At 34.1% G+C, this 12,895-nt stretch overlaps 1 protein-coding gene across 1 annotated transcript; it reads right to left on the minus strand.

Annotated features, from left to right (window-relative positions):
• Positions 1-5,042: 5,042 nt before the first annotated feature.
• On the minus strand, positions 5,043-7,646 carry LOC120077460 (magnesium-dependent phosphatase 1). The gene is made up of 4 exons (XM_039031340.1): positions 7,402-7,646; positions 6,182-6,353; positions 5,619-5,735; positions 5,043-5,454 (listed from the first exon to the last, which is right to left on the minus strand). Exons 1-4 carry the CDS (start codon positions 7,509-7,511, stop codon positions 5,287-5,289), a joined length of 567 nt encoding a protein of 188 aa, XP_038887268.1. The 5' UTR covers positions 7,512-7,646; the 3' UTR covers positions 5,043-5,286.
• Positions 7,647-12,895: the final 5,249 nt, after the last annotated feature.

Here is a 12,895-nt window from a genome sequence, read left to right on the forward strand (position 1 = left end):
GCAATCCTTTTTGTTTTTCTCAAGGTAGATGCGTTGAGCGTTCATTCCACCAACCTTGCGTTGATTCCATTAGTATGCGTTGTCGCGTAGCCACAATCATTTAATGACCGCATTCGCTTAATACCGCAACTCAACACGATGACCGTAATCACTAGGCGAGCGCAACTCCCATGCGAGGGTGCATACGGCTGATTACCGCAATATCCATGCGTTGATCGATGCGTTCGGCCTTGCGATGGAGTGTTTCTCCGCATGCGGTCGTCTTGCAGTGGTCTGGTTTCCGCGTTTGCGTCCATTTCCTTTTTTAGCTACAAAAATAAAACATTGAATGCATATAACGCAAAATAATGGTTAGCTGAGATTCAACATACTAATCGACGCAAGCTCATTTTCTTGTGATTTTCTAGCACAATTGCCACATATGTTGCTTAACATCCTTCATAATTCTAAGTAAAAGGCCTAAGATGACATGCATTTCTGCATGTCATCACACCCCCAAACTTTAAAATCATGATTTTCCTCAAGCATGCGTTATACTCAAGAAATTCTAACTCACCTTCATGCTTTCCTTTGCGATGACCAGCTTCTCAGAATATAATTTACACACGCCTTTGACCATCATCGCAATGCTCTCCTCCATTTTGGCTGCTTCTTCAAAAGGATCTTTTCTAAGTTTAAATCCGGCAAGCCTTTGCTCAAAAAACTTTTTATTCATCCACTGCAATTTTGTGTTTAGCTTTTGAGAATGCGTACGTTCAAAGTTCAAAAAATGCGGTGTTGAACATGGTTACGCCCTTCGTTTTGGTTTACCCCCACGTGTGTCATGTAAGGCATCAAAGATGATGCTTACATTTCATCTACCACGCCGTTAATGGCAGAGGTTCAGAAAGGACTAACGCGCCGAATGTCAGACTTAGAGCAGTCCAATTAATGCTATCGGCGACCCAAGCTCTATAAATAGAAGCCGATAAGCAAAAATTCAAGTTATCCGGGGATGATCCTTGTGATTCGGGGATTTTCCCCGTGATCTAGACAAATTGCGTGAGAAGATGTTTAAGAGTTCTTCACCTCCTTCATCCATTCCGAGTGACGACTAGAGCTAGATCTCGAGAGAGTCAGCTCCTCCGCCCATCCATGGCACCACCGGAAGCCTTAACGCACATCCGCTAGAAGCAAGTCTTTGCTTCCAACTGGTCACTTCATTTTTCTTTCTTTTCTTATATTGTATTATATGACATTAAGGAATTAATACAATTTGTTTTCAATGCATTTCTCTGTTTCCTTCGACTCCATCTCCATCTTCTTTGCTTAGCATCTTTACTTTCATTGCAACACTTAGTAGGATTGCTTGGGTATCGCATACTTAGTCATGTGGATTAGGGATATGAAGCATGTAGCAACCCACCGAAAGGTATGCGTTGCGCGAGTGTGTGAGTAATCTTATTTGCTTAGTGTGAAGCTGCTGCAACGCCTGTCTATAGGCTAACACATTGCTTGTCTATGAGTAAAGTCAGCAACAATCAATTACCCGGGAGGGTAAGTGGTTGGTCTTATTAAGCAATGTATACATTGTTCACTAGGGATAGTAACAATCTTAGATCAGCAAAGTTCATGCGGTTACCTTGTCCTATAAGTGCTTCATTCATCATTTAGGTATACTTGGGAGAGTAGTCTAAAACACAAATCTAAGATTCGAGAGAGTGGATTGGAACGCATAGGCAAGAATGGGGATCTTAGAGATAAGCTCTATTTGCTTCACACAGCGTATGCACCCTACAGAATTGATTTGCATGCGTCTAGGAAGTAGGATAAAGGGTCATGTGGCAGCCATGCTCATGCGGTGGGAGCTAGTGAGCTGGTTATGGAGGTCTAGGCAGGCATAGATTTCTCGGCAATATCGCAGATACATCATATACTTCCTAAAGTTAGGTTCACGTGTGTGTAGCATGATTGCATAGTTTGCGTTGACTAAGGTTGCCCTTGCGGTCACTCTTAAGGGTTGCAATGAAAACATCTCCGCATTTTATCTATTTTCCCATTCATTTCTTTCATGTCAAGTGTTGTCGTATCTCTTCCTCTCATGCACATTCTCATTGCGTTTTCTGTTAGATAGGAGTAAGAGTAGGAGTAGGATTAACTTAGCAACCCCTCCAACATTCTTTTATTTAACTGTCGCATGCACATCACCGCATTCATATAGCTACAAGTCCCTGTGTTCGACCTCGGATTACCAAAGAAACTTACGTTCGCGTTATACTTGGCGTGAGCTCAAGAAAACTTGTGACAGGACGCATGGTCATCACATACATTTATCAACGCATATTCATTCCAACACATGACCATCGACGCATGACTATCAACACATATCTTAGGAACATGCATCGCATACCGCGTCCAAGGGATTTTAGTTGTCGAGTAAAATTGACTTCTAATTTCCCATCATCAAGTTTTTTATTTTATTGAGTGAAAATGTGGATGATATGCGATGGTGAAATTGCATTGTGCACTCAAGTTTCCTCAGTGGAATCCAAATGTAAATTCCACAGAGTTTCCTGGTAAGTCCAGGGTCGAACTTAGGGATTTGTGAAAACAGGTTGCGTTGGTAATTTTTATGGAAACTTTGCGGTAACCGAATAAATAAATTGTTGGTTTGTTGTTGATTGCGCTAATGAGAAAATAAACAAATGCGACGGATTTGAGAAAAGTCAGTTATGTGAGAGATGCACTGAGTATGCGATGAACGAGTTGAGAAGATCTTTAGCTAGCGTTACTTGGGAATGCGTCAGATTATGCGATCATGCTACAACCATGCATAGCAAGTCATTTTCCAATGCAAATGTGATGCTCCTAAGTCTAGGACACATGTGTTGAATGCAAAAGTGTTCATAGAGCTTATCCCTAAGTCTTTACTCTTGTCCTATGTGATGATGCAAAATGCATAAAAGCAAGGTGACCGCATACAATCATATCCTATTTCTAGGATGCATGCGATGCGTTAATAGCAAACAGTGCTTATTCCTAAGCTCCTATCTCTTGCTTATGTGTTCTAATCTGACTCTCTCGAGCCTAGATTCTAACCTGACCTTCCGAAGCATAGATCCTGTCCTTAGACTACCCTCCTGAGTATCCCTAATGGACGAATGAAGCACTCATAATACAAGATAATCGCATAGAGTGAAGATTCCCTAGTTATGCTAGCTAAATGCTTCTCAACCCATTCAACTAATTTAGCTACTCATGCGTAAATAACAGAGAGTGAACAGATATAGAGAAGTAAATTCTATTTCAAAAAATGAACGGAGTACAAAATAACAATGGAAGTTAAAGGTAGAGACCCTAGTAGCAATTCCTTGTTGACCGAGGCTTTTACACTATAATCTCTATTCGGTTCTAAAGATGTTCCCGCTTCCGCAGGCGTCAGCCCTCTCTCTATCCTTGAAGCTTCTGGCGCTCTCCCAAGCTTACCGGAACGATCTATCGGCACAACCTCCTCTCTCGCGTCCACCTTAAAATGAAAGAAAACTATGAATAAGGATGTGCGAACTGATTAACTCGTTGGAACTGCTCAACCCTTTTCTGAAGGTTGCTCTTGGTATTTATAGAACATCCAAGGTGAACGGCGACTTCTCTCTCATGATTGCACGGATGGGATGGCTTTAATTCTTCTGACTAATGCGCTAAATAATTGTCACCGAAAAGTTGAATGTACTTGTGATCGTTATCGGCTTGTCAACTTAATTTGGATTCGACTGTCATCAGCTTTCTGTCCCATCGCGATTAATTAGCCTTTCTCCCAGATGCGCCCACTATGTTGCGCTGACCAAGTTACGGCGATCCTTCTCGAGCGAATGTTTGCGAACACAATCATCACAAAGCCTTGCGGTAAAGTTGCACTCGACCAATGATTTCCTATGATCGCAATTCTTGCATTACGTCAACGCATATTCTGCATAAAAACACTAAAATCAACTGTTCCTATGCAATAACGCATGCGACCGCAATAATATGAAATTGATGCTTAATGGACGCAATTTAACATGTTTTATCAACACAATCCAACATTGTTTAAGAACTTAGTACTATAATAACGTGCATTTCTGCCTGTTATCAACCAAGAAAAAAGAGATTCTCAATTTTTGCTCCCCAATCGTTTAGGAGACAGCCCCCAACTTTGCCTTGAGTGGAGTGAGCTATTATAGGCCACTCAATGTTTAGGTCTTTCATTATAATAGTTGAAGTTTACAATTATTATAACTCACTCAATGTTTAGGTCTCTCATTATAATAATTGAAGTTTACAACTATTATAACTCACTCAATGTTTGGGTTTCTCATTTTCAAATAGTTTCACTGTAACTTTTATAGTAAAACTATTTGAAAATCTCCACTGTCTATAGTATTTATTAAATAGTAAACACTATTTTGTAACTATACTCTCTTCTCGTTTATAATCCAACTAAAATAGTTTACACCTCGATAAACTATTATAATACTCAGACTATAATTATATTGACTATAATAATTATCTCAATGCCCCATATAGCCCCAAAGTTCTTTCTTCTAGTCTTTATTTCTTCCCCCTTTATTAGAAGCCCCTTTGTTCTCCTCTCTCACTTTTAGAAGTCTCTTTTGTCCTCCAGGTTGAATTTCCAAAAATGTCATAGTTTTCATTTGACAGCTTTTGCATGGACAAGTCTTTAACACTTTGGATAATAAGCAAGCATATTATTTTACTTCCTCCTTCAAAAGTTCGCTATAGGAAGTTGGAATGTGATAAAGAAAGCTTCCAATTTTAGGATTTCAACAAGTCCAGACTTGAGAAAATTTTACCAATACCCACCCAACTTAAAAGAACAAGACATGCAAATAGGCACACAATTTCTTTCAAAGAAAAAAAAAATGCATAAACCAGTGATTTCAATAATTTGTTGTTAGATATAACCAACAAACACCATTACTGTTTTTCTCCTATCACAGGTTCTAGATATACTGTTGACCTCGATAGATACGAATCCGAGTCAACAAGGTTACAAACGGTATGAATGAGTTGAACAACCAAAATGCTACTTCAACTATGTTCTTTTGAGCATCAAACTCATAAATATAGGGTAAACGTTCTTAAGGCAGTTGACAAAGTGCATCTGAAAGTATATAATATTCCCTCAACTATGTTCTTTTGAGCATCAAACTCATAAATATAGGGTAAACGTTCTTAAGGCAGTTGACAAAGTGCATCTGAAAGTATATAATATTCCCTCTCGCAGTTTATAATCACTTTCCTGTTTTTTTACTCACTTTTCTCTGATGAAGTTGAGTTCTGAGTGTACTTTGTCCATCTTTTCTTGTTCTTCTCGATTTTATTCACATTCTGGGAGTAATTTGAGAGTCCCTGCCTCAGTGCCCCAAGATTAACTCCATTGCCAACCAGAATACTAGTTACTCCCATTTTGGAAACCTGTATTTGCCATACAAAAAAAAAAAAAAAAACTTTGTTAAGATGGCAATACATAGATATGGCATCCTAAGAATGTTTTCTCATGCCAGTCAATTCAACCTCAAAGCACTATCTTAGAATACAAAGAAAAAACACAGAAAAGTTATGAGAAAAATGAGTTTTACAGTTTCAATGTTCCGATCCTCGTCATCAAAGAATAACATAGACTTGAATGGTACACCAGTCCTTGAATGAATTCTCTGAAAATGTTCTGTTTTGTGTGTCCAACTGGAAAATATCTCCTGTAAATGATCATCGAGCATGAAAAACCGGATAGAGCTAACAAGCAAAAATTTCTCACTATAAGCTGATTATTTAAAATAACAAGGGCAAGATATACTCGTAAGACCCTTGCTAGAATATTGGAAGATTTTTAGAAGTAAAGTGCATTTCTAGTGCTATTAGGGAAGTAATTTTCTTGCCCTAAGATCCTTGTTAGAATATAGGAAGATTGTTAGAAGTGCATTTCTAGTGCTTTTAGGGAAGTAATTACAATTCTCCTGATTGAAGTATTCTTTTAGCTACAATATTTCAAGGTATATCCGTGGCAGGAACATTGAGAATACCACATAATTTCTCTAGGAGAAATGGAGATTTCTCATTCCACAAAGTAACAGAAGATAGGCCAAAACTTCAAAGCTGATAAATAAACAAGAAATGTAAAATGAGAAATCATTCGTATTCTCACCTGAGCTACGAACATTGACCCAATTCCCAATTTATCAATAAACGTCTTGGCAATATCAGGTGTGGGTGATCTAGAAGCAATGGCAAGGTCAATTCCCTTGTCTTTAAGTGCATATAATATGCCTTTGGCATGAGGATACAGAGATGGCATTTCACGTTTGGAGCGACATTCACTGTCATAAAAGGAAGATGGGGAAGGTCAACCTGGATGCATGACTTAACAATTGCAATAACAACCATATTAAGCATGACTAACAAATCATTCTCAACTAACCCCAAGATGTAAGAGATAGTTAAGAGATATTCTAAGTCTTGGGTTTAACGGCAGGTTAAAAACTTAAGTCTCATTCGATAACTATTTGACTTTTAGTTTTTAGTTTTTGAAAGTTAAGCTTATAATCGCTGCTTCCAAATTTCACCTATAAGTTATTTTGTTTTGTTTTTGATGTTCGACCAAGAATTCAATGTTCTTTGTTAGAAATGTGAAAACCATAATGAAGAAATTGGAAGGAAACGATCCTAAATTCCAAAAAGAGAAAACTAAAAACGAAATCGTTATGAAATGGGGCCTTATAACTTAGAGCCTGTGTTTTCTCTTGCAGCGGGTAATGGGATGGTTGAAACCTCCTTGAGGATTAGTGTCTGTACTCGTGTATAATTTGGATGAAATTCTAATAAACACTTCAAAATAACTACAGATTTAGAAGCGACAGACACCATAAGCTTGCATATTGACAAAGGAGATAACTACAGATTGATCTTAATAACTCTAAAGACCGTCTTTCTTATGAACTCATCTATAAGTCAATTGCTGCAAGCTAGAAAATCTGAATATCATACACAACTTCATTCTACTTCTAATTCTCTCAAGTCGCACGAACATCAGTTCAGATACAAAAAAAACCTAATAATCTCGTTGACAAATAACGGAAGAAGGCACGGAGCTTAAGGAATGAGTTTCATCAATAACATATTGTACTTCAATTTCATTTCTTAGAAAAGATCATCTCGTTCGAATCAACAAATTATAAGACGAACAAGGTGAAACCGAATAGTTTCATGAAAATTGCCCCAACTACAAAAGGAAGTATAGCAGCACTGAATCGGCTCAGAAATGAAACCGATAAAACAGTTATAGAACAGAATCAATCGACATGCGCTTTTCTGAGTCAACAAACGGGAAAGAGAAATAGAAGATGAAAAAAGAGAGCGAGAAATTACCAATAGAATGGCCAGAGAGTGTAATCGAGGTCGAAGACTACCAATTTGGGAAGAACTTGAAACATTCCAATAATCTGCAGAGCCTCCGTCTTGACGCTCTCGTCGGCCATCTCTGTTCCTCCACTCCGACGATGAGGAACGCTTTGGATTCACGCTACGTCGAGAAATTGATTGGTTGATGGCGTTCAACGGTTGAAAAGTTGGATTGTTTGTTTTTGAAAACTTTCACGAGAGGTTTTGGAAGTATCTTGGCAATTACAAATGTGAATAAAAAGAGAGGTCAAAGAAAATTATTAATGGTAAATTTAGTTCATACCTCGGGACAAAGTTAGAATGGGTAATGATAGGCTGCATCTGGTTTATTTAGATTTGGGGGAGAGTTTTGAAAGTTAATTAAGACGGGTTTCAAACTTATTTAGGGAAAATGGATACTTTTTTTTTTTTTTTGTCCCCATCGTCGGAATATTTTATAATTATTTTTTTAATTTTATAGACTGCATTAAAAAATAATAATAAAATAAAATGATCAAAATACGTCGGTTGAACAGCCGCATTCTGACCGCGTAGCGCGTGTCAGAGTGACACGCGCGGTCAACAGACACATTTGACTTATTTTGTCGTCTTCCCCCTTGTTTTACCATAAAAAATCTACTTTCCTTCATTCCTTCCACCGTTTTCATTTCTCTTTCACAGATTTCATCCTCCTTAACCAATTTCTTCTTCTCCTTCACTGAAACCCTCATTTCATCTTCCCCTTCATCACCAAAGCCCTCATTTCATCTTCATCCAAAACAAAATTTCCTTCATTTCTTCCACCTTCTTCATTTATTTTCAAATACCGATCATTTTCAACCTTCATTCCCACCTTCATTTCATTAATTTGTTTCAGTGTAGTATTTTATTTGGTAAATTGATATATTTTTGTTATTTAACTCTGAATTAAGTTTTTAATAATTTTTACTAATTTTTTTTTAATGTTTATTTTGTTTACCGTGGATATTATTCAAAGTCTTTTTGGTAAGTTGCAATATTTGGTAAGGTGCAAAGTTTTTTTTTTTTTTTGGTAATGTGCAATATTTTTCTTTTGATAAATTGATATATTTTTTTATAATGGATTATCATAAGGGAGAATTAAATGTAATTAACATTATGTTATATGTAGTCCACTTTATGTGGTATTTAGTTGGTACTCTGTTGATGCTTGTCTGATTGGTATTTGGTTGATTTTTAACTATCAAAATGAGTATGTCTTCTTTAGTTAAATATAATAAATGATAAGTATGTCTTCTTTGGTTTTTATCTATTTCTTTAAATATAATTACCTTGCAATTTTATTGCTACTTTGGTAGTTTTTTTAAGATGAACAATTTTATTTAGATGCTTTTAAATGGAATCAAACAACTCACACTTTGTTCAAAAAGAAGTATAAATTTTCTAACCTATTTCTTATGCATATTTCTAAACAACTCACACTTTGTTCTAAAACACCCCACATTTTGTTCAAAATAAACCTAACTATTTCTTATGCATACCATATTATGATAATTATTTTTAAAATATAGTTTAGAATGTTCAATGATTTTTAAAATATTACATCATAGTCTCTAATTATTTATGTTTAAACATATAAAAAAGTCATTAATAAAAAAAATATTACATAGTAAAAATAATTTTTTTTTCATACTTTTAGTAAAAATAATTTAACTCAAAATTTTAAAAATAAAAAATTATCTTTAATTCACGTTGAAAGAAAATTTTAACGAAATCTAAAAATAGATATTTAAATATGTTCTTAATGTGAAAAAATCTTTTTAAATGAAATTTATATTTAAATCTTTTTTCATTTTGCCAAAATTTTAAAATTTATTAGTAGTTTTTAATATAAAATTAAGAATATGTTCCTAATGGAAAAAAAATAGTGATATTACTTTATTTGGTAGAGAAAAGAAAAAAAAAAAACTAAACAGAATTAAAGAAAGAATTTAAGGTTAATCGTGGTATTGGATTTAAACTAAAACGTTCAATTATTTATGTTTAAACATATAAAAATGTCATTAATAAAAAAAATATTACATAGTAAAAATAATTTTTTTTTTATACTTTTAGTAAAAATAATCTAACAGAAATTTTTAAAAATAAAAAATTTATCCTTAATTCATGTTGAAAGAAAATTTTAAAGAAATCAAATAGGTATTTAAATATGTTCTTAATGGAAAAAATAAATCTTTTTAAATGTAAAAGTTATATTTAAATCTTTTTTCATTTTGCCAAAATTTTAAAATTTAATAGTAGATTTTAATGTAAAATTAAGATTATGTTCCTAATGGAAAAAAATAGTGATATTACTTTATTTTGTGGAGAAAAGAAAAAAAAAACTAAAACGAATTAAAGAAAAATCTAAAGTTAATAGTGGTATTGGATTTAAATTAAAACGTTCAATTATTTATATTTAAACATATAAAAAAGTCATTAATAAAAAAAAATATTACATAGTAAAAATAATGTTTTTTTCATACTTTTAGTAAAAATAAAGTAACTCAAAATTTTAAAAATAAGAAATTATCTTTGATTCACGTTGAAAGAAAATTTTAACGAAATCTAAAAATAGGTATTTAAATATGTTCTTAATGAAAAAAAAAATAAATCTTTTTAAATGTAAAATTTATATTTTTTTTTTTCATTTTGCCAAAATTTCAAAATTTATTAGTAGTTTTTAATGTAAAATTAAGAATATGTTCCTAATGAAAAAAAATAGTGATATTACTAAAATGTTGTATTTTATAATGGGTTAATTGGAGAAATAAAAATGTAAAATATCCATAATTTTGTAATGACTTTTTTTTTTTTTTACGGTGGCTATTATTTCTGAGAAAACTTTATAATCAAGTCATTCAAAGGGTATGTATATAGTTATTTACTATTATTTGGAATGATGTATTGATTATTGAATATTTAATGTTTGAATGTTAATGTTAATGCTATTGTTAGTAATATTGTGTTGTTGTTGTTGTTATGTTTATTGTTTATCTAGTCAATTTATTTTGGATTATTCACCTTAATATTGTAAATTTTATGATGATTAAAGAACAAAGATTCATGTCAATATAAAATAATATTTATCATTGATTTATGGTAAAATGATGATGCATGTCTTTAGTAACAATATTTATCGTGATTTTGTACCTATTTTTTTTATTATTATTTTGTTTGATGGTAGATATTATTTTAAAAAAACATTCCTTTATTTTTACATATTTTAAAAAACTAGTAATAATACATTAATATAGTTGGCCTAATATATACTTACAAATATTATGATAAATATCAAATTGTATTTGCCAAACTATGATGGACGTTGTGGAATTTTTATGTTATATGCATGGAAACATTGTTAATGAGCCAAACGGGATAGAATATGATAGGCAACCATCATTTGACATTCTCAAGAACTACAGTATTGATGACTATTAAGAATAAAGTTGTAGGGAACTACAGTATCCATTTCCCAGGATTGATGACTTGTTCAACCAGGTAGGAGACTACAGTATTCTCCAAGATCGACCTTCGGTCAAGTTATCATCAGTTGAGGATAAAGGAAAGTGATATACCCAAAACAGCTTTTCATTCGAGGTATGGGCACTACGAGTTCATTGTAATGTCTTTTGGTTTGATGAATGCTCCGGCAATATTTATGGACCTAATTAATAGGGTGTTCAAAGAATTCCTTGATACTTTTGTGATAGTTTTTATAGACGATATCTTGGTTTACTCTAAGGTAGAGGCGGGACATGAAGAGCATTTACGAAAAGTTGTAGAGACTTATGTGAGTTTTGGTTGAGGTAGGTGTCCTTTCTAAGACATGTGGTGTCGAAGGAAAGAGTATCCATTGATCTCGCAAAGATTGAGGCATTTACAAGTTGGCCTCGTGATAGGCCTTGTAAAAGACTATCTTTTCTATGATAAAACCCTAAATTCTATCATAATTGTTTGCTTAAAATAACTATTTTTGTAGGAAAACTTCAATCCCGACTCAATAAAGATATTTCAGAAGATTTGGAGCTAATTCGAGCCAAATGACACCAAAAGATCACTTAATAAGAAGATCATTGATCAACTACCACTTTGCTCCTCAAGAGGAACAATTCAAACTCTTCAACAATGGTTGCAATGTCGCGATGCTCCTTACAACACTGAGCCTGACGCTAGCTCGACACTTGAAGATAGAATGCATCAATTTGATACAAAACAGGGCAACATCGCAACGCTTGACCCAAGGTCGCAACGGTCCGAATATTCAAGGAATAGTCCGCACACACATGCGTGCCTTTCTCAACCAAGTGTCAGTGCAGCGTTGCAACGTTAGCCAAATGCTTCTTAGCTTTTTTACGATTTAGTGTTACAACGCTGGCCCTAGAGTCGCGACGCTATGCTTACTGATATAAATTTTTTCATTTCATTTTCAGCGAGGGAGGGAAGAAGAACTTAAACTTTTAAAGAGAGACTTCGACTTTACAGAGCTATTATTGTAAATTTTGGAGAGATTCAATCAATTTGTATTCAATCCTTGTACCAAATATGCATTTATCAATGGATTTCTTGGAGAATTTCATCATTCATGAGTAGGTAATCCTTTTTCTTGGAGAATTATGTAGATTGGCACCTTCTTGAGACTTTTCCTTGAAATTTCCTTCATGTAATTACTTTCTTTTGAATGTTCTTGCTGAGATTTAGAATAAAATTGATTAAGACAGAATTGATAACTCAAGATTAATCAATTAATAGAGGTTTTCTTGGGATCGACCTCTTATTCCACTATTGCTATGAGTTAGTTCTAGTTGTAGTTAAAGTATTATAAATTTCATTTGTTTTGGGTAAATAGAATTTATGACACCTATTTTAGTCCAAACAAATTAGCACCGTTGCCAGGGAACCGTGTAATTGGCCTTTAAAAATCTTTGAATTTCTTTCTTTTAGAAAAATAAATTTAAAAAAACAACACAAAAAAATAGTTAGTTTCATTGAACTATCCTTTTGTGCATGATCCGCTCCTCCCGGAGTATACTTTGTGATTTTGTTCTAGATATCGACCGTGAGGAGAGGAGACTACAAAAGGAAAGAATAAGAAGAGAAGAAGGAGAATTTGAAGAATCGAGTCAAGAAGAGAAACCAATACAAACAAACACTATGGGTGAAGCAAGGGAACAAACGTTAAAAGAGCTTGTCGAACTGGATTACACTCAACAACCATTATGTATAGTATACCCGAATACTACGATACCATTTGAATTGAAACCCAATTTAGTTCATCTTTTACCCACTTTTCGAGGCAATCCAGGTGAGGACCCACACAAACATATGAAAGAATTCCATTTGGTATGTGACGGTATGCACCCACATGAGGTAACGCAATAATAACTTAATCTTAGGGCCTTCCCCTTCTCCTTGAAGGATGTGGCTAAGGATTGGTTATACTACTTGTCGACCAGATCAATCA

Source organism: Benincasa hispida, chromosome 5 (assembly GCF_009727055.1).
Source record: "Benincasa hispida cultivar B227 chromosome 5, ASM972705v1, whole genome shotgun sequence".
Lineage (NCBI taxonomy): Eukaryota > Viridiplantae > Streptophyta > Magnoliopsida > Cucurbitales > Cucurbitaceae > Benincasa > Benincasa hispida.

Coding starts and splice junctions, on each gene's coding strand:
- LOC120077460 (XM_039031340.1), bottom strand. CDS start 7,511: ATGGCCGACGAGAGCGTCAAGACGGAGGCTCTGCAGATTATTGGAATG. Junction 6,354..7,401: donor ACTCTCTGGCCATTCTATTG/GTAATTTCTCGC, acceptor CTTTTATGACAG/TGAATGTCGCTCCAAACGTG. Junction 5,736..6,181: donor GGTCAATGTTCGTAGCTCAG/GTGAGAATACGA, acceptor GATCATTTACAG/GAGATATTTTCCAGTTGGAC.